The following is a 22,043-nucleotide window of genomic DNA, read 5'->3' as shown; positions in this document are numbered from 1 at the left end:
CCCTTTTTCCCTCTGATTAGGTCCCTATATCTCTCTCTGTTTCTGCTCCTGTCCTTGTCGGATTCTTGTTTGTTTGTGTCATTCATGCCTGAACCAGACTGCCGTCATGTTTGCTGTAACCTTGTCCTGTCCTGTCGGAATCTGCCGGTCCATCTGAGCCTACCTATGTTTGGTAATTAAAGAAGCTCTGTTTAAGTTGATTCGCTTTTGGGTCCTCATTCACGCACCGTAACAGAAGAATCCGACCAAGAATGGACCCAGCGACTTCGGATCCTCTCCACTCAGCCGTCGAGATCCAGGGAGCGATGCTAGGCAGACACAAGCAGGAATTGTCTGCTGCTCGACATGCCGTTGAGACCCTGGCCACCCAAGTCTCCAACCTCACAGAACAGGTTCACCATCTCCGCCTCGATCCACCGGCCACTTCCAGGGCTTTCGAATCTCCGGAGCCCAGAATCAATAACCCGCCGTGTTACTCTGGGGAGCCCACTGAATGCCGCTCGTTCCTCACCCAGTGTGATATTGTGTTTTCTCTCCAGCCCAACACTTACTCCAGGAGCACTGCTCGTGTCGCCTACGTCATATCTCTCCTTATTGGACGGGCTCGTGAGTGGGGCACGGCAATCTGGGAGGCAAGGGCTGAGTGTACTAACCAGTATCAAGACTTTAAGGAGGAGATGATACGGGTTTTTGATCGATCTGTTTTTGGGGAGGAGGCTTCCAGGGCCCTGTCTTCCCTATGTCAAGGCAATAGATCCATAACAGACTACTCTATTGAGTTTCGCACTCTTGCTGTCTCCAGTGGCTGGAACGAGCCGGCCTTGCTCGCTCGTCTTCTGGAGGGTTTCCGCGCAGAGGTAAAGGATGAGATTCTCTCCCGGGAGGTTCCTTCCAGCGTGGATTCCTTGATTGAACTCGCTATTCGCATTGAGCGACGGGTTGATCTTCGTCACCGAGCTCGTGGAAAGGAGCTCGCGCTCTCCGTCGCCTCCCTCTCCGCACCACTACCATCTTCCTCTGCCGGCTCGGGTGCTGAGCCCATGCAGCTGGGAGGTATCCGCATCTCGACTAAGGAGAGGGAACGGAGAATCACCAACCGCCTCTGTCTCTATTGCGGTTCCGCTGGTCATTTTGTCACTTCATGTCCAGTAAAAGGCCAGAGCTCGTCAGTAAGCGGAGGGCTACTGGTGAGCGCTACTACTCCTGTCTCTCCTTCAAGATCCTGCACTACCTTGTCGGTCCATCTACGCTGGACCGGTTCGTCAGCTTCCTGCAGTGCCTTAATAGACTCTGGGGCGGAGGGCTGTTTTATGGACGAGACCTGGGCTCGGGAACATGACATTCCTCTCAGACAGTTAAAGGAGCCCACGGCCTTGTTCGCCCTGGATGGTAGTCCTCTCCCCAGGATTCAGCGTGAGACGCTACCTTTAACCCTCACTGTTTCTGGTAATCATAGTGAAACCATTTCTTTTTTAATTTTTCGTTCACCTTTTACACCTGTTGTTTTGGGCCATCCCTGGCTAGTTTGTCATAATCCTTCCATTAATTGGTCTAGTAATTCTATCCTCTCCTGGAACGTCTCTTGTCATGTGAAATGTTTAATGTCTGCTATCCCTCCTGTTTCCTCTGTCTCTTCTTCACAGGAGGAGCCTGGTGATTTGACAGGGGTGCCGGAGGAATATCACGATCTGCGCACGGTGTTCAGTCGGTCCAGGGCCACCTCTCTTCCTCCACACCGGTCGTATGATTGTAGTATTGATCTCCTTCCGGGAACCACCCCCCCCCGGGGTAGACTATACTCTCTGTCGGCTCCCGAACGTAAGGCTCTCGAAGATTATTTGTCTGTAGCTCTTGACGCCGGTACCATAGTCCCCTCCTCCTCTCCCGCCGGAGCGGGGTTTTTTTTTGTCAAGAAGAAGGACGGGTCTCTGCGCCCCTGCATAGATTATCGAGGGCTGAATGACATAACAGTGAAGAATCGTTATCCGCTTCCTCTTATGTCTTCAGCCTTCGAGATCCTGCAGGGAGCCAGGTTTTTCACTAAGTTGGACCTTCGTAACGCTTACCATCTCGTGCGCATCAGGGAGGGGGACGAGTGGAAGACGGCGTTTAACACTCCGTTAGGGCACTTTGAATACCGGGTTCTTCCTTTCGGCCTCGCTAACGCTCCAGCTGTCTTTCAGGCATTAGTCAATGATGTCCTGAGAGACATGCTGAACATCTTTGTTTTCGTTTACCTTGACGATATCCTGATTTTTTCACCGTCACTCCAGATTCATGTTCAGCACGTTCGACGTGTCCTCCAGCGCCTTTTAGAGAATTGTCTTTTTGTGAAGGCTGAGAAGTGCACTTTTCATGCCTCCTCCGTCACATTTCTCGGTTCTGTTATTTCCGCTGAAGGCATTAAGATGGATCCCGCTAAGGTCCAAGCTGTCATTGATTGGCCCGTCCCTAAGTCACGCGTCGAGCTGCAGCGCTTTCTCGGCTTCGCGAACTTCTATCGTCGTTTCATCCGTAATTTCGGTCAGGTGGCAGCTCCTCTCACAGCCCTTACTTCTGTCAAGACGTGCTTTAAGTGGTCCGTTTCCGCCCAGGGAGCTTTTGATCTCCTCAAGAATCGTTTTACATCCGCTCCTATCCTTGTTACACCTGACGTCTCTAGACAGTTCGTTGTCGAGGTTGACGCGTCAGAGGTGGGAGTGGGAGCCATCCTTTCTCAGCGCTCCCTCTCTGACGACAAGGTCCACCCATGCGCGTATTTTTCTCATCGCCTGTCGCCGTCGGAACGTAACTATGATGTGGGTAACCGCGAACTGCTCGCCATCCGGTTAGCCCTAGGCGAATGGCGACAGTGGTTGGAGGGGGCGACCGTTCCTTTTGTCGTTTGGACTGACCATAGGAACCTTGAGTACATCCGTTCTGCCAAACGACTTAATGCGCGTCAGGCGCGTTGGGCGCTGTTTTTCGCTCGTTTCGAGTTCGTGATTTCTTATCGTCCGGGCTCTAAGAACACCAAGCCTGATGCTTTGTCTCGTCTCTTCAGTTCTTCAGTAGCCTCCACTGACCCCGAGGGGATTCTCCCTGAGGGGCGTGTTGTCGGGTTGACTGTCTGGGGAATTGAGAGGCAGGTAAAGCAAGCACTCACTCAAACTCCGTCGCCGCGCGCTTGTCCTAGGAACCTTCTTTTCGTTCCCGTTCCTACTCGTCTGGCCGTTCTTCAGTGGGCTCACTCTGCCAAGTTAGCCGGCCACCCTGGCGTTCGGGGTACGCTTGCTTCCATTCGCCAGCGTTTCTGGTGGCCCACCCGGGAGCATGACACGCGTCGTTTCGTGGCTGCTTGTTCGGTCTGCGCGCAGACTAAGTCCGGTAACTCTCCTCCTGCCGGCCGTCTCAGGCCGCTTCCTATTCCCTCTCGACCGTGGTCTCACATCGCCTTAGATTTTGTCACCGGACTGCCTTCGTCAGCGGGGAAGACTGTTATTCTTACGGTTGTCGATAGGTTCTCTAAGGCGGCTCATTTCATTCCCCTTGCTAAGCTTCCTTCTGCTAAAGAGACGGCACAAATCATCATCGAGAGTGTTTTCAGAATTCATGGCCTTCCGTCAGACGTCGTTTCGGACAGAGGTCCGCAATTCACGTCTCAATTTTGGAGGGAGTTTTGCCGTTTGATTGGGGCTTCCGTCAGTCTCTCTTCCGGCTTTCACCCCCAGTCTAACGGTCAAGCAGAACGGGCCAATCAGACTATTGGTCGCATCTTACGCAGTCTTTCTTTTCGCAACCCTGCGTCTTGGTCAGAACAGCTCCCCTGGGCAGAATACGCCCACAACTCGCTTCCTTCGTCTGCGACCGGGCTATCTCCTTTTCAGAGTAGCCTCGGGTACCAGCCTCCGTTGTTCTCATCTCAGTTCGCCGAGTCCAGCGTCCCCTCCGCTCAGGCTTTTGTCCAACGTTGCGAGCGCACCTGGAAGAGGGTCAGGTCTGCACTTTGCCGTTATAGGGCGCAGACTGTGAGAGCTGCTAATAAGCGTAGAACGAAGAGCCCTAGATATTGTCGCGGTCAGAGAGTTTGGCTCTCCACTCAGAACCTTCCCCTTAAGACGGCTTCTCGCAAGTTGACCCCGCGGTTCATTGGTCCATTCCGTATCTCTCAGGTCATTAATCCTGTCGCAGTGCGACTTCTTCTTCCGCGATATCTTCGTCGCGTCCACCCGGTCTTCCATGTCTCCTGTGTAAAGCCCGTTCTTCGCGCCCCCGCTCGTCTCCCCCCCCCCCCCCCCCATCCTTGTCGAGGGCGCACCTATCTACAGGGTCCGTAAAATCTTGGACATGCGTCCTCGGGGCCGTGGTCATCAGTACCTAGTTGACTGGGAGGGGTACGGTCCTGAGGAGAGGAGTTGGGTTCCCTCTCGGGACGTGCTGGACCGTGCGCTGATTGATGATTTCCTCCGTTGCCGCCAGGTTTCTTCCTCGAGTGCGCCAGGAGGCGCTCGGTGAGTGGGGGGGTACTGTCATGTTGTCTTGTCTCTGTCCTTTCCCTTCACCCTGTCTCCCTCTGCTGGTCGTGTTAGGTTACCTTTTCTCCCCCGCTTTCCCCCAGCTGTCCCTTGTCTCCTCTAACTACCCATTCACCCCGTTCCCCACCTGTTCCCTTTTTCCCTCTGATTAGGTCCCTATATCTCTCTCTGTTTCTGCTCCTGTCCTTGTCGGATTCTTGTTTGTTTGTGTCATTCATGCCTGAACCAGACTGCCGTCATGTTTGCTGTAACCTTGTCCTGTCCTGTCGGAATCTGCCGGTCCATCTGAGCCTACCTATGTTTGGTAATTAAAGAAGCTCTGTTTAAGTTGATTCGCTTTTGGGTCCTCATTCACGCACCGTAACACCAATATGTGGTGCTCTTTGTTTCTGCATTTTCTCTTTTATTTATTTACAAAGCAATCTGACAGAAACTCCCTCTATATGTAACATCATTAATAAAGTTAAGAATCATAAGTTATCAAACCCGTTCACAGGAGTGGATAACACTAGAGATCCCTCCAGTCTCCACAGATTTGGGAAAATCTGCGTTTTGCTTTTATGCTACAAATATGTGGAACAATCTGCAGAGTTCACTGCAGTTAGATGTGCTGGTGCCACTGAGGCAGTTATAATTATTGATTGAGGACCTCTATGTGTTGAATAAATTTGCTTTTCTTAAATGTTATATATATATTTATATATATATATATATATATATTTTTTTTTCCGTTTTTTTTTGTGCTGAATTCTATAATACATTTGAATCTCAAAGTGACCCCCTGTTTAAATAAAATAAAGAAAGAAATAAAGATAAATGGATGTTTGTAGAGATGAGAATGTCTAGCAATTTAAAATGGATAGAGGGATGATCTTATACAGTTGGCCTAAATCATCACTCAAGGGCACTCACACAGGCCTGCATGTCTGCAAACAGTGAACAACTGTAATTGCCCAGATTTCCTGCAGTCTCTCTGATCACCTCTGGACTAGTATGATATATTATACAGCTGCTTCACACTGTCTATGAAAATATTAGCGTAGTGTAATTCCATCTAATTAGATGGTGCCAATCTTTCCCATTGATTAGGGATTGAGGCCCTTTATCCTAATATACACATGACAGGCTTACTACATGGTGACCCAACATGGTATGGAGAATATGGACACGAGTCAACTTAAGACCACTTACAGTACTCTGTATACATTGTAAAACATCTGACTAACCTTTTGGGGTAAACTATCTCTTTAAGGATATATGCAGCAACCTGTCAGTCATCACAGTGCTGAATATTGGCTTGTTAGCAAGGTGCAATTGCCAACACAATCAAAGGTGACTACAACAGACAAAGGGACTGAGAATAGCTAATGAACTCCATCTTCAAGAGAATGACCTTTGACTTCTGCCATACAGGTAGTCAGTAAAATGTCCTTCAGTATTCACATAAGTCTCTCAGTGTGCTCCAGCTGAACTCCTCATCAGCTAATTAATGAATGTCATTTATCCTCAGAGAGGACAATTGTAGGCTTGCCAACAGCCACATACATAGATATACAGCACATTACAGAGACTCACCGGTACACAGAACATAGAAAGGAACCAGGAAGAACACCGGTAAGAATGCTGTAATGGGACAACACCAGCTTGCGGGGCCACAGATGGCCATCTAGTGATTACAGGATGGACTCACACCTTCTGATGAGCATCAGATTAAAAGAGGGGAAAGGTCCTATTGAAACATTTTTTTGTGTACTCTGTCAAACATTCTTTCAATAAAACCGAATTTAATGCAGCACAGATAATGATACAGATTATTTTAAATAAAAATAAGCCTGTTAGTGGGACTGTCTGTGACTGTTTACCTCATAAGAAAGATATTTGGTTCTAATGTACTGTCTATGAGATGTTAATATTGTATTTCAGTAAAAATGTGTACATTTTCTTGTTTACTTAATGCTGGTGTGTCATTATACTGCGTTAACAGGCAAGTGATACTGTGACGTCAAGATTCTTACAGTACCCAAAAGCTATAGAAAGGGGGAGCCGTCCACCATAAACAAAACACATACAGTACTCCTGGGAATTAATGAATAACTAGGCCAACCTCAGATATCCAAAGAACTAGGCAACCACTGAGAACAAAAAGAGAATAAATAAAGAGAGTAAAAAAGAGAAATGTAGATCATGTCATACATTTGGCAAAGCATGTCAAATCAAATCAAATGTTATGTCACATGCACCGAATACAACAGTGAAATGCTTACTTACAAGCCCTTAACCAACAATGCAGTTAATAAAAATACGTAAATAAGATATAAAAGTAACAAATAATTAAAGAACAGCAGTAAAATAACAATAGTGAGGCTATATACAGTGGGCACCAGTACAGAGTCAATGTGCGGGGGCACCGGTTAGTCGAGGTAATTGAAACTAGACTTGGCACTCCGGTACTGCTTGCCGTGCGGGAGCAGAGAGAACAGTCTATGACTGGGGTGGCTGGAGTATTTTTAGGGCCTTCCTCTGACACCGCCTGGTACAGAGGTGCTGGATGGAGGGAAACTTGGCCCCAGTGATGTACTGGGCCGTACGCACTACCCTCTGTAGTGCCTTGCACGGTTGGAGGCCGTGCAGTTGCCATACCATACAGTGATGCAACCAGTCAGTCAGGATGCTCTCGATGGTGCAGCTGTAGAACCTTTTTGAGGATCTGAGGACCCATGCCAAATCTTTTCAGTACCCTGAGGGGGAATAGGTTTTGTCGTACCCGCTTCACGACTGTCTTGGTGTGCTTGGACCGTGTTAGTTTGTTGGTGATGTGGACACCAAGGAACTTGAACTCTCAACCTGCTCCTTTACAGCCTCGTCGATGAGAATGGGGGCGTGCTCGATCCTCCTTTTCCTGTACTCCACAATCATCTCCTTTGTCTTGATCACGTTGAGGGAGATGTTGTTGTCCTGGCAGCACACGGCCACTAGATAAGGAGCTACACTGAGTGTACAAAACATTAGGAACGCCTTCATAATATTGAGTTCCACCCACTTTGGCCTTCAGAACAGCCTTAATTCATCAGGTCTACAAGGTGTCAAAAGCATTCCACAGGGATGCTGGTCCATGTTGACTCAAATGATTCCCACAGTTATGTCCAGGTGGCTGGATCATTCTTGATACACACAGGAAACCGTTGAGCATGAAGAAAACGCAGCAGTGCTGCAGTTTTTGACACAATGAAAGCCGGTGCGCCTGGCACCTACTGCCATACCCCGTTCAATGGCACTTAAATGTTTTGTCTTTCTTGCCCCATTCACCCTCTGAATGGCACACATACACAGTCCATGTCTCAATCGTCTCAAGTCTCAAGGCATAAAAATCCATCTTTAACCTGGCTCCTCACCTTTCATCTACACTGATTGAAGTGGATTTAACAGGTGACATCAATAAGGGATCATAGCTTTCACCTGGATTCACTTGGTCAGTCTATGTCATGAAAAAGAATAGGTGTTCCTAATGTTTTGTACACTCAGTGTACAATCCCAGTCCCTCTGTGTAGCCTCTGGACCACATATACAGTACATCCCATAGGATCTCACTGTCGTTGCCTGCACTGCAGTTGATGAAAGGCAATTCATGCAATAAGAATTGGTTCAAAAAGGTAGTGAAATGGCTGATCAAAGCAGCTATACTGACTTGCCTCATCTTGTATGTAAGTATACGGGTTGCAATTACAATACTATTATTTCGATTTGGGATGGATAGGCCTACAGTAAAAGTCAAACGTTTGGACACACCTACTCATTCAAGGGTTTTTCATTATTTGTACTATTTTCTACATTGTAGAATAATGGTGAAGATATCAAAACAATGAAATAACACATATGGAATCATGTAGTAACCAGAAAAGTGTTAAACAAATCAAAATATATTTTATATTTTTGATTCTTCAAAGTAGCCACCCTTTGCCTTGATGACAGCTTTGCACACTCTTGGAATTATCTCAACCAGCTTCACCTAGAATGCTTTTTGAACAGTCTTGAAGGAGTTCCCACATATGCTGAGCACTTGTTGGCTGCTTTTCCTTCACTCTGCGGTCCAACTCATCCCAAACAATCTCAATTGGGTTGAGGTCGGGTGATTGTAAAGGCCAGGTCATCTGATGCAGCACTCCATCACTCTCCTTCTTGGTCAAATAGCTCTTACACAGCCTAGAGGTGTGTTGGGTCATTGTCCTGTTGAAAAACAAATAATAGTCCCTCAAACCAGAAGGGATGGCATATCGCTGCAGAATTCTGTGGTAGCCATGCTGGTTAAGTGTGCCTTGAATTCTAAATACATTACAGACAGTGTCACCAGCAAAGCACCCCCACACCATCACACCTCCTCCTCCTCCATGCTTCACGGTGGGAACCACACATGCAAAGATAATCTGTTCACCTACTTTGCGTCTCACAAAGACACAGCAGTTGGAACCAAAAATCTTATATTTGGACTCATCAGACCAAAGCACAGACTTCCACCAGTCTAATGTCCATTGCTCGTCTTTCTTGGCCCAAGCAATTATCTTCTTCTTATTGGTGTCCTTTAGCTGTGGTTTCTTTGCAGCAATTCAACAATGAAGGCTTGATTCACACAGTCTCCTCTGAACAGTTGATGCTGAGATGTCGCTGTTACTTGAACTTTTAGGCATTTATTTGGGCTGCAATTTCTAAGGCTGGTAACTCTAATGAATATCCTCTGCAGCAGAGGTAACTCTGGGTCTTCCTTTCCTGTGGCGGTCCTCATGAGAGCCAGTTTCATCATAGCGCTTGATTGTTTTTGCGACTGCACTTGAAGAAACTTTCAAAGTTCTTGACATTTTCCAGATTGACTGACCTTTATGTCTTAAATTAATGATGGACTGTCATTTCTCTTGGCTTATTTGAGCTGTTCTTGCCATAATATGGACTTGGTCTTTTACCAAATAGGGCTATCTTCTGAATACAACCCCTACCTTGTCATAAAACAACTGATTGCTTCAAACGCATTAAGAAGGAAAGAAATTCCACAAATGAACTTTTAACAAGGCACACCTGTTAATTGAAATGCATTCCAGGTGACTATCTCATGAAGCTGGTTGAGAGAATGCCAAGAGTGTGCAAAGCTGTCATCAAGGCAAAGGGTGGCTACTTGGAAGAATCTTAAATCTAAAATATATTTTGATTTGTTTAACACTTTTTTGGTTACTACATGATTCCATATGTGTTATTCCCTCGTTTTGATGTCTTCACTATTATTCTATAATGTAGAAAATGGTAAAAAAATAAAGAGAAACCCTTGAATGAGAAGGTGTGTCTAAACTTTTGACTGGTACTTTACCAGTGCAAAGTTTGCACATGTTATTTTCTGGTGGAAATAAACATCGACCAAACCCCAAACCTTTTATAGAAGTCAAGTTTATATATAATGATTAATTTATACTTTTTTATTTTTATTTATACTTATCTTGAAGGGGGGAAAGTTCTGAAAAAGCCTGGGCAAAGTAATTGAATTTGATCTATTGGTTGTTACATGGTAATTAAATGCTAAGATCAAATGCTAATACCTGTAAAAAATGTATGAGAAAATGCACAGAACCAGTGTTTTCAGAATTCAATCAACCAATGGACTTTTTCTCTCAAGTATAACACACTGGGTAGTCGGCTAGTCTACAAATCACACCTACTTCCAGACAGCGTAGGGTTGGGCAGTCAACCGAGGTCCTTGGAAAGCACAACAAAGCACTTGTTCACAGACACAGAACCGTCTCTGCGCGTGGGACGGGACGAAAGAGGGAGCCACCACAACTAAAGCAGGTCACTAATAAACAGGTTCATTTCGTTGCTGAGTTTATTTCAACCTCTCTGGTCTACATCTTGACGGATACAAAGTAAACTCGCAAAACGACGGCGTTTTCGGTACTGCGTTAAGCGCCAACAACCGTCAGTTTTTTTATTTTACTTTCAGGTAAGTGAAATGGGCGTTAAATCGAATTTAAACCGTTAGAAAGCGAAATAATAAGCTATTTAAATGGGTAGGCTTCATTTTAACATTTAGTTTGAGGACTTTTCCCACGCACTCTACGGCGGTTCAAAAAAGTCAACAGTCTACAAGACATGTTGCTCGATTGGCTACATATTGAAACCATGTCTTCTAGACCAAGGTTTCCCAAACTGGGTCCTGGGGCCCCCACGTTTTGGTTTTTGCCCTAGCACTGCTACACAGCTGATTAAAATAATCAAAGCTTGATGATGAGTTATTGGTTATTTGAATCAGTTGTGTAGTGCTATAGCAAAAAAACCTGAAGGTACACCTGGCGGGTGCAGGACCTAGTTTAGAGTATACTGTAAGTGGGGATAGGCCTCAAACTAAATTTTAAAATAACGTCGACCAATTTAAATAGGTTATTATTTCGTTTGTAAATGTTTTAGGCTACGTTTTGAGTATTTTATAATTAATATTAGTTGCTCTAAACTCCAGGTTTTCTTTTGGTCTATATATTGTCAAGTGTTCCCGTTCTCTCACACAAGCTCGCAATTGTGCCTGCTCTGAGAGACGTGAAGTGCGCTCACGGGGCTTGAGGGGGGGCTCTCACAGGTGTGGCCTGTGGGGCTTTCCGTTTGCATTGTTAGTAGCTTTTCTCTGTTATTTATGTTATTTCTAATTTTACATCCCGTATTAGGAAAATATGCCTAGTGGTTGACCTGGTCGACTCTTCAGTAAACCTGATCTTACTGCGTACATAAAATCAGATAGCCTTTAATGGGAACATCTCAGGCTAAAAAGTGCAAATACATTTGCACGATGCCCATTTGTGTTCTCTAAGGGAGAAACATTCAGTTATTTTTGCTCTAGTCTGTCTAGCCCTGTATTGGGAGATTGTGAGACATTATTTGTTCATTATTTTCTTGTACTCCTTTATTCTTCATTTTGATTTATTAGAGTGCTCCTCTCTATAGAGTGTTTTTAATAGCCATGTAACTAGAGTCGTCTACTACTAGCTGTGCCCCCAGCCTTAGCCTACATTAGGCATGGGGGATAATAGTTTTTGACAGATGTGAGGCATGTGATTCAGGGTTAGAATTCTGTTATCAACAAGAGATGATTGAGTGTGTGGCTGTCTGTACTGGATGACAGCAGCTCAGTGAGTAGTGAGTGGGTGGCTGACCTTTGACTCCAGCTTAACAGCCTCTATCACTGTTGTCTGTTTCATAGAGGCAACATTTACATGGAGCTCTGAATTGTAGGCTGCTGTTAAACTGTATTGTATTATTGTATTTTATTTATTTGATGATTTAAAAAACACAATACAATCACATGTGGATACAACCAGGGATGGAAAGTAAGCAGTATATATACACTGTATAGCCTCAAAACATGGTTAAAACTATAATGTTGATGTCATGGATGGTCAGTCCTTCCATCCATAGCTCTGTCCATGAATTTGAGAGTGGTGACATCTCTCCAGGCCCATTCCTCAAGCTTTTAAAAAATCAAAACAGAGTAGGGGTGGGCGCTTTGTTATTGTTTCAGTTAAGGACTTTAGCTTTAAAGCATTTAGCCCATTAACCATTTCTTAAGGTTTGCCTTAAGATTCCCTAACAAAATGTCCAGTCGGAGGTGTTTCTTTTGGTGAGGCAGTATCATCACCACGTACATGTAGAGCAGAGTCCTGGAAAGGTGTAATGGACACCGGTGTCTAGACTTTACACACTGCAGAGGGAGTTATTTCCAATATGCTGTGATGATGGAAGCTACTAGGCAGGCTATTGATAAACAGAGGTGCAACCCGCTTCAGAAGACACCTGATCCTCCTGCCCAAATGTACCCCTCCCTCTCTCCCACAGTATCCACACAGGAGAGCTCTTGTTGGATCCTTTTTTTTTTTTTTTTACCGTGGCCAATTTTTTTTCTCCCCTAAATACCATGGCAACCACATTTCCCACACCTAGCAGTCTTGACTTTTCCCTTCACCCTCCAAAAACAAAGACAAGAAGTTCGGGAGCGAGGAGGGGTAAGAGGGGGAGAGGGAAGACGGAATGAAAGATATGGAGTGGGGGCAGGTTGTGGGAGGAAGGGGGAGAGGATGAGGGGAAGGTGTATGAGAAGGAGGCTCTCAGTCAGGAGAGACCCCTACTGAACTGAGTCATAAAGAGAGAGAAGTAATGGCTGTACTGGGTTGAGCCCGGCCTGTCTGTTTTGTTTGTCCTCCATGATGTAAAGCTTTGGGCCATTCACAGTGTGTCTGTGACTGTAAGGAAACAGTGAGTTCTTCACCCCCTTTCAGGCAAGAAGACAGACAGGCAGACAAGCAGGAAGACAGGCAGACAGGCAGGCAGACAGACAGGCAGGAAAACAGGCAGACAGGCAGACAGACAAGCAGGAAGACAGGCAGGCAGACAGACAGGCAGGAAAACAGGCAGGCAGTCAGGCAGGCAGACAGACAGGCAGGAAAACAGGCAGGCAGTCAGGCAGGCAGGCAGACAGACAGGCAGGCAGACAGACAAGCAGGAAAACAGGCAGGCAGGCAGGAAGATAGGCAGGCAGACAGACAGGAAGACAGACAGGCAGACAAGCAGGAAGACAGGCAGGCAGACAGACAGGAAGACAGACAGGTTGGCAGACAGACAGGAAGACAGACAGGTTGGCAGGCAAGCAGGCAGGCAGGAAGACAGCCAGGGAGGAAGACAGGCAGGCAGGAAGACAGGCAGGCAGAAAGACAGGGAGGAAGTCTAAATGTCTTGTACTACTGTTATCTAATGAATTTAGCCACACACTGTTCTTGCCCTGTGCTACAATGTGTCATGATAAATAGATGGAACAATGCAGTCTTTTGATGTCAAAGACTGACATGGCCTCCTCAGCATCAGCACTAAAATAAATACTTCACATCTGCACTTCACAAATGTAAAAATCTTTAAATATTTTTTCTTCTTTAATTAAATCAGCTTGTTGTGAATGCCAAACTTTTGCCTGTTGACTTTTATAAAATAATGGCCATTGTTAAGTCTGTTTATACTGTGTGCTAGCAGTTACGTGTGGCCTAAATTCAAAACAAAACCACATTTGGCCAAGGATGGGATATGAAGTGTTCAAAGGCAGCAGAACAATTTGAGGGATTGAAGGAGACTCCCACTGCCCACGGGGCCCGGGTGAAAAGCAGCATTGTGCTGGGTTGGGCTGCTGTCTGATCTCTGGTTCCTGGTACCAACATCTCCATGCTGGTTCTGACTTTGTTGGTTCATAGAACTGAAAGCTAAGGTCATCTGTAAAGTGTCTATGTTGTAAATGATAGCCTGATGCACCCCCTCTAAATAAATGATGGCCTGATGCACCCCCTCTAAATAAATGATGGCCTGATGCACCCCCTCTAAATAAATGATGGCCTGATGCACCCCCTCTAAATAAATGATGGCCTGGTGCACCCCATCTAAATAAATGATGGCCTTGTGCACCCCTTCTAAATAAATGATGGCCTGATGCACCCCCTCTAAATAAATGATGGCCTGATGCAACCCCTCTAAATAAATGATGGCCTGATGCACCCCCTCTAAATAAATGATGGCCTGGTGCACCCCCTCTAAATAAATGATGGCCTGGTGCACCCCCTCTAAATAAATGATGGCCTGATGCACCCCCTCTAAATAAATGATGGCCTGATGCACCCCCTTCTAAATAAATGATGGCCTGATGCACCCCCTCTAAATAAATGATGGCCTGATGCACCCCCTCTAAATAAATGATGGCCTGATGCACCCCTTCTAAATAAATGATGGCCTGATGCACCCCCTCTAAATAAATGATGGCCTTGTGCACCCCTTCTAAATAAATGATGGCCTGATGCACCCCTTCTAAATAAATGATGGCCTGATGCACCCCCTCTAAATAAATGATGGCCTTGTGCACCCCTTCTAAATAAATGATGGCCTGATGCACCCCCTTTAAATAAATGATGGCCTGGTGCACCCCCTCTAAATAAACGATGGCCTGATGCACCCCCTCTAAATAAATGATGGCCTGGTGCACCCCTTCTAAATAAATGATGGCCTGGTGCACCCCCTCTAAATAAATGATGGCCTGGTACACCCCCTCTAAATAAATGATGGCCTGATGCACCCCCTCTAAATAAATGATGGCCTGATGCACCCCCTCTAAATAAATGATGGCCTGGTGCACCCCCTCTAAATAAATGATGGCCTGGTGCACCCCCTCTAAATAAATTATGGCCTGGTGCACCCCCTCTAAATAAATGATGGCCTGATGCACCCCCTCTAAATAACTTAACATTAGTAGTATTCATAAAGGAGAACAGACATTGGACTGCTGTCTGTAAATGTACAATCAATCATCAAACACATCTGTTTAATAAGGCATACATGTTGGGACCAGTCAAGTAAATAATGTTTATGAGGAATATAATAGCAATGCACAAACATATGTATTTAATTATATTACTATTACTGTAAAGCTTGCCAACTGTATTCATGTAGATTAATTCGTGTAAATCTTGAGATGAGCAAAGGTCAAGTGTAATCCTACACATTGCCACACCTCACACCTCATCAAAGCTATGTCTCAGTGCTGTTGTGCTTAGTGTCCACTAGCATCTATTTTGTCTCTGTAGGTCCCTGCCATCTTTGAGAGATGTTTGAGAAGCAGCGTTACGACAGCCCTCCCGTCTACAGTCCTCCATACAGCCCGGAATCCAATGGCTACGGCCCCCCACAAAGCTACCACCCGCCCAGGAGTGAGTTTGACCCATACCCACCCCCACCGGGCTCCTACTACATGGAAGAGAAGCCCCAACACTTCTACAAGTGGATCTCTCCTCCTGGCATCGTCAAGGCCATGTTTGGCACAATCATAGTGCTCTGTGTGGGGATCTTTGCCTGTGTGGCCTCCACCCTTGTCTGGGACATGCAGTACGGGATGGGGGGGATGGGCTCCTACGGCGGAGGGATGGGCTACGGTGGCGGTTATGGGGGAATGGGAGGCGGCTATGGCTCCAGCTACGGCTCTGGCTATGGAGGAGGCTATGGAGGAGGCTATGGTAACTATGGTAGCTCCTACCCGACACCTTACTCGGCCAAAACAACCATGATAGCTATGGCGGCCATCAACTTCTTTGTGGCGCTGGGATTCTTCGTGGCCAGTTTCTCTAAATCGACCACGTTCAGGAGCAGGAAGTTCTTCCTGGTGGTTCTGGTGGTCAGTGTCATCATGGCTGTCATCCAGGGTATCATCACCATTGTGTACGTCGTAGGGGTGAACCCTATGGCACAGAGCTCTCAGAACATGATGTACAACCCTATGCTGATGATGTGCCAGAACCTGTACGGAAGCAGCTATTCTAATATGGGTGGAGTGGGGGGTTTCGGCATGTATAACCAGTACCTCTATCACTACTGCTACGTGGACCCACAAGAGGTAGAGCAACAGTTATATTACCTGTGTAATGTATCATTTGATTGTGGTGTTGCTGGTGCTCTGAAGATGTAGAATTGGTCTATGATTACAGGCGGTTCCTTAACCCCTTTATTGAACCCTTATACTGTGTATATTTTATTGTAGCCCTTTAAGCCTTAAATAACAATTTAGTGTTTCAGATAGTTTAATAATTGTCTTCAATAATAATGTAATAATTGTCTTCCATAATAATGCAATAATTGTCTTCCATAATCTCCTTGATGTTGATGTGTCTCCTTCAGGGTGTAGCCATGGTGTGTGGCTTCCTGGTTACCGCTGCCTTGGTCGTGGCTGCTTTCTTCTCCCACAAAACCAGAGGCAAGATCTGGCGCTACGGCAAGCCAAACATCTACTGGGAACAGCCCCCTGAGACTGGAGGACTAGTTTCTGAAGGCAGAGATGTGAAGGACTGGGTAAGGAAAACTCATACTGGTATGAATATCATGTTCTCTTGATTGATGGATTTTATTTGCCAGTAAAAAAACAACAACATATACACAGTACATATATTGAAAAAATATAATAATAAAAAACAATAAATGTGATGGGATATCACAATAAATGTGATGGGATATCACAATAAATGTGACGGAGATATCACAATAAATGTGACGGGGATAATCACAATTAATGTGACGGAGATAATCACAATAAATGTGACGGGATATCATAATTAATGTGACGGGATATCACAATTAATGTGACGGGGATATCACAATTAATGTGACGGGGATAATCACAATAAATGTGACAGGGATAATCACAATAAATGTGACGGGGCTATCACAATAAATGTGATGGGATATCACAATACATGTGATGGGGATATCACAATAAATGTGACGGGGATAATCACAATAAATGTGATGGGGATATCACAATAAATGTGACGGGATAATCACAATAAATGTGATGGGGATATCACAATAAATGTGACGGGGATAATCACAATAAATGTGACGGGGATAATCACAAATTCAGAGACTACACACAATACCCCATAATGACAAAGCAAATGTTTGCAAATGTATTAAAAATGAAATATCAGACCCTTTACTCAGTACTTTGATGAAGCACCTTTGGCAGTGATTACAGCCTTGAGTCTCCTAAGGTATTACGCTACAAGCTATTTTCAGGTTTTTCCAGAGATGTTCGATCGGGTTCAAGTCCGGGCTCTGGCTGGGCCACTCAAGGACATTCAGAGACTTGTCTTGAAGCCACTGCTGCATTGTCTTGGCGGTGTGCTTAGGGTCTTTGTCCTGTTGGAAGGTGAACCTTTGCCCCAGTCGGAGGTCCTGAGTGCTCTGGAGCAGGTTTTCATCAAGGATCTCTCTGTACGTTGCTCTGTTCATTTTTCCACTCAATTCTGACTAGTCTCCCAGTCCCTGCCGCTGAAAAACATCCCCACAGCATGATGCTGCAACTACTATGCTTCACCGTAGGGATAGTGCCAGGTTTCCTCCAGACGTGACACTTGGCCAAAGAGTTAAATCTTGGTTTCATCAGTCCAGAGAATCTTGTTTCCTTTAGGTGCCTTTTGGAAAACTCCACGCCGCCTGTCATGTGCCTTTCACTGAGGAGTGGCTTCCATCTGGCCGCTCTACCATAAAGGCCTGATTGGTGGAATGCTGCAGAGATGGTTGTCCTTCTGGAAGATTCGCTCATCTCCACAGAGGATCTTAGGAGCTCTGTCAGAGTGACCAACGGGTTCTTGGTCACCTCCCTGACCAAGGCCCTTCTCCCCTGTTTACTCAGTTTGAGTGGGTAACCACCACTAAGAAGAGTCTTGTTGGTTCCAAACTTCTTCCACTTAAGAATGATGGAGGCCACTATGTTCTTGGGGACCTTCAATGCTGCAGAATTGTTTTGATACCGTTCCCCAGATCTGTGCCTCGACACAATCCTGTCTCAGAGCTCTACGAACGATTCCTTTGACCTCATGGCTTGTTTTTCACTCTGACATGCACTGTCAACTGTGGGACCTTATATAGACAGGTGTGCGTCTTTCCAAATCATGTCTAGTCAAATTAATTTACCACAGGTAACATCTCAAGGATGATCAATAGAAGCAGGATGCACCTGAGCTATATTTCGAGTCTCATAGCAAAGGGTCTGAATACTTATGTAAAAAAGGTATTTCTGTTTTTTAAAATCTTTAATACATTTGCAAAAAAATTCTACAACCTGTTTTTGCTCTGTCATTATGGGGTATTGTGATGTCATTATGGGGTATTGTGATGTCATTATGGGGTATTGTGATGTCATTATGGGGTATTGTGATGTCATTATGGGGTATTGTGATGTCATTATGGGGTATTGTGTGTAGATTGATGAGCATCTTTAAAATCCAATTTAGAGTAAGGCTGTAATGTAACAATGTCCTTGGGCTCCCGAGTCGCGCATTCGGACGCGATTGGGAGTCCCATAGGGCGGTGCACAATTGGCCCAGCGTTGTCCGGGGTAGGCCGTCATTGTAAATAAGAATTTGTTCTTAACTGTCTTAAGTAAAATAATAAAATAAATAACAAAATGTGGAGAAGGGGTCTGAATACTTTCCGAATGTACTGTATTTCCATTGTAGTTCCTCTTAAGAGTAAAAAACTGATACTGGCATTAATACAGTGTAAGTATGTGTTTTTAGATGCTCCCAGGTTTAATGCAGGAATATTTCATTTACTACGAGTCATTGTCAGGTTGAACATGATAAGTTACTGTGACTAATCTATCCTCTCTCCCTAATCAGTTGTAACACATTAAGAAATGTTACATATTTGACAGTTAGAATTGCACAATACCTCAGTCAGTTACAATGTTTTCTTTACCTGAGGTAAATTCTAGATCAAAACGGACTTTGGAATGCGAGGTTGCGGTTCCCTGGTTTCACTTTATGAGTTGAAAGTCCACAAGGAGTATCGTCATTTCATGCTTTTTATGACAGAAAATGTCAATAAAGAGTTTTTTTTTAAATGACACACTTACAGATACAGTATAATACCATAGTGGGGGCTTGGTTTAGGTGTGTGTATGTATGTTTTCACGTATCTGACTGTGCCCCTGTAGGTCAAAGGTTATCAGTCAATACAGTGAGTATTGTATTAGCTGTGACACATTGACTGGTCATTGATCAATCTCAACCCAACATTGTCCTCTTGTACACTTTCTTTCAATTCATGACTCTCGCCTCAACCTTCTCTCAATTACCAGACAATCGAGAATTGTCTGATCATAAAATGTTGGCCATGCTTAGGAAAATCAAACTAGTAACCTTTAACCCGTGCCCTACTCTAGTTTCACATTTTAAGAGCAGCCTTTTGACTCCTCAGGTTAGTTTTTTAGCTGCTAGCTATTGCTACAGTGTTGCCACTCTACTGAGGGGCTGTTGCTAACAGGCGGGTAGCATGGCTGTGTGTAGTGTGTGGAGCTCATAGTTGCTGTTTGTTCAGTCTACCTAGTTTCACTCTGGCTGATCATTAACTAGTTTAAACAGGTGGTTTCTAGAGCTCTTATCTAAGGCTGACTGCCTCGCTGGCTGGCTGGCTGGCTGGGGTTTTAAACGTCAACAACTTGTCAGGTTTGCATGTCAACAAAAGGCATTGTTACCGTGGTTATTGTTGCCAGGGGGAAGGCATTGTTTCCAGGGTTTTTGGTGCCAGGGGGATGGCATTCTTACCAGGGTTATTGTTGCCATGGGGAAGGCATTGTTACCAGGGTTATTGTTGCCATGGGGAAGGCATTGTTACCAGGGTTTTTGGTGCCAGGGGGATGGCATTCTTACCAGGGTTATTGTTGCCATGGGGAAGGCATTGTTACCAGGGTTAATTGTTGCCAGGGGAAAGGCATTGTTACCATGGTTATTGGTGAACTAGTACTGATCTACACTGGGCATGTGTTGTTCCTGTTGACAGATGTGTGGCATGTGAAAGTAGTCAATGTAAAGCAGTCACAAGTCAATTTCACTTAATCCTCAGTTAAATGAGCAAGTGATTGAAATTCATAAAATAATCCTTAAAGGCATATGAATGGAATTGAAATGTACTTCCTGTCATTGACTGACGGCAAAGGGAATGGGTCCCATTCCTCCTTGTTATGTTGTGTTCGTCAGGCAGGGTTGGGATCAATTCCATTTAAATTCTAGTCCATTCAGAAAGTAAACCAAATGTTCCTCAATAAGATGCATTGCAGAGTATTGGAATTGGAAAAAACATTTCAATATACTTCCTGAATTGACTGTAATCTACCCCAACCCTGTACTTCAGTAAGGCTTTTTACAAGGGGTGTTATCTAGTTGTTTATGGTGAGAGTGGTTGTCACAGAGCATACCCACAGATGGCCCTCGTCAGAGGACAGGAAAGGACAGGAGAGGACAGCAGAGGACAGAAGAGGTCAGGAGAGGAGAGGGCAGTAGAGGACAGGACAGGAAAGGACAGAAGAGGTCAGGAGAGGAGAGGGCAGTAGAGGACAGGACAGGAAAGGACAGAAGAGGTCAGGAGAGGAGAGGACGGGAGAGGACAGGAGAAGACAGGAGAGGACAGAAGAGGACAGAAGAGGTCAGGAGAGGACAGGAGAGGACAGAATAGGTCAAGAGAGGATGGGAGAGGACAGGAGAGGAGAGGACATGAGAGGAGAGGACATGAGAGGAGAGGACAGGACAGAAGAGGTCAGGAGAGGAGAGGACGGGAGAGGAGAGGACTGGAGAGGACAGGACAGGTCAGGACGTGTAGTATGTACTAAAGTATCTTTCAGCCCATGCTGTGAGTCACCCCACACTGGTTCAATGACAGTTACTTTGACTCCCTCTGCCCACTGTGCCCAGGGCCCTGTCTCTGTCTGATGACCTCACCCACACTGGCCTCATTCAGCCTGACCAGGCTCCTTTGTCCTCCGACAGATGATGTCACATGTTCTGCAGATGTAAGGCTGAATGATGTGGTAGAATATTAGACCAACCTTAACTCTGGTAGACAACATGATGACATGCATTGGTTGACAGTTTATTACACTGTTCAATGCACAATGCATTACCGCAGTTGTCCAAACTAAAGCCTTGCTGTTTGAGTGCATACTTGTGTTTCGAAGTGCTTGGCTGTTCCCTGCTCTGCAAATACATTGATTTGGATGAAGACGTGGCTGTTGAAACTGGCTTTCAGTAATATGGCTAATTGCATTTGCTTCTCTTTAGTATTCTCTGTAAACCCTGCAATTAATATTTAATTTAGTGATACTCAGCATAACTCCTTCTGGTGCCGCCTACTTCTTTAAGGCAAGGAATAGTGCAGCCTTAAAGGTGCGGATATGCAGAAATCGACTCCGCCATTTCCTGGTTGCTCAAATTCTAATAGTTTGCCTAATTACAGTTTATGGGACAAAGCAAACAAGTATAGTGTATAGAATCATTGTACCACCTAAACTGCTGTGAAATATATTTTCCAGAACCAAAAATATAGTATTTTCAGGTGTTTGAAGCTGGTGTTCAAAACCCAGAGTAAAAAAACACAAAAACGAACTTTAAGAACGGGAAGCATAGAAATAACACACACGTATTATCGGAGCAGGGGCGCTGTACGTACAAGTATTATCAACTGTTAGATAAAAAGAGGGGGTGTGGTTGGTTGCCGCTTATTTACCCTCTACCTTGCTCAGCTGTGGGAACATAGCAGCTGACCCTCCCTCCATCTCTGCCCCATGCCTGCCTTTCTTCCCCTCACCCCTCCCTCCCAACCCCTGTCTTTGCCTTCCTGTCCCTACCCCCTCTCTCCTTACCCATAATCCTCCCTGTCCCTAGCCCCTCTCTCCTTACCCATCATCCTTCCTGCCCCTACCCCCTCTCTCCTTACCCATTATCCTTCCTGCCCCTACCCCTCTCTCCTTTCCCATCATCCTTCCTGCCCCTACCCCCTCTCTCCTTACCCATCATCCTTCCTGCCCCTACCCCCTCTCTCCTTACCCATCATCCTTCCTGCCCCTACCCCCTCTCTCCTTATCCATCATCCTTGTCCCTACCCCCTCTCTTCTTACCCATAATCCTCCCTGTCCCTACCCCCTCTCTCCTTACC

General features: G+C 45.4%; 1 protein-coding gene across 1 annotated transcript in view; it reads left to right on the top strand.

The window, feature by feature from the left end:
• The first annotated feature begins 10,200 nt into the window (after nucleotides 1-10,200).
• si:ch73-61d6.3 (occludin) overlaps nucleotides 10,201-22,043 on the top strand; it is a 39,747-nt gene continuing 27,904 nt past the window's right edge. Inside the window, exons 1-3 of the mRNA XM_021604721.2 lie at nucleotides 10,201-10,491; nucleotides 15,149-15,951; nucleotides 16,233-16,403. Coding sequence (XP_021460396.2) covers nucleotides 15,169-15,951; nucleotides 16,233-16,403 — 954 coding nt within the window. The 5' untranslated portion in view covers nucleotides 10,201-10,491; nucleotides 15,149-15,168. The remainder of the gene's footprint in view (nucleotides 10,492-15,148; nucleotides 15,952-16,232; nucleotides 16,404-22,043) is intronic.

This window comes from Oncorhynchus mykiss, chromosome 5, assembly GCF_013265735.2.
Source record: "Oncorhynchus mykiss isolate Arlee chromosome 5, USDA_OmykA_1.1, whole genome shotgun sequence".
Lineage (NCBI taxonomy): Eukaryota > Metazoa > Chordata > Actinopteri > Salmoniformes > Salmonidae > Oncorhynchus > Oncorhynchus mykiss.
The sequence above is the reverse complement of the archived record's forward strand: the minus strand, read 5'-3'. Positions and strand labels throughout refer to the sequence as shown.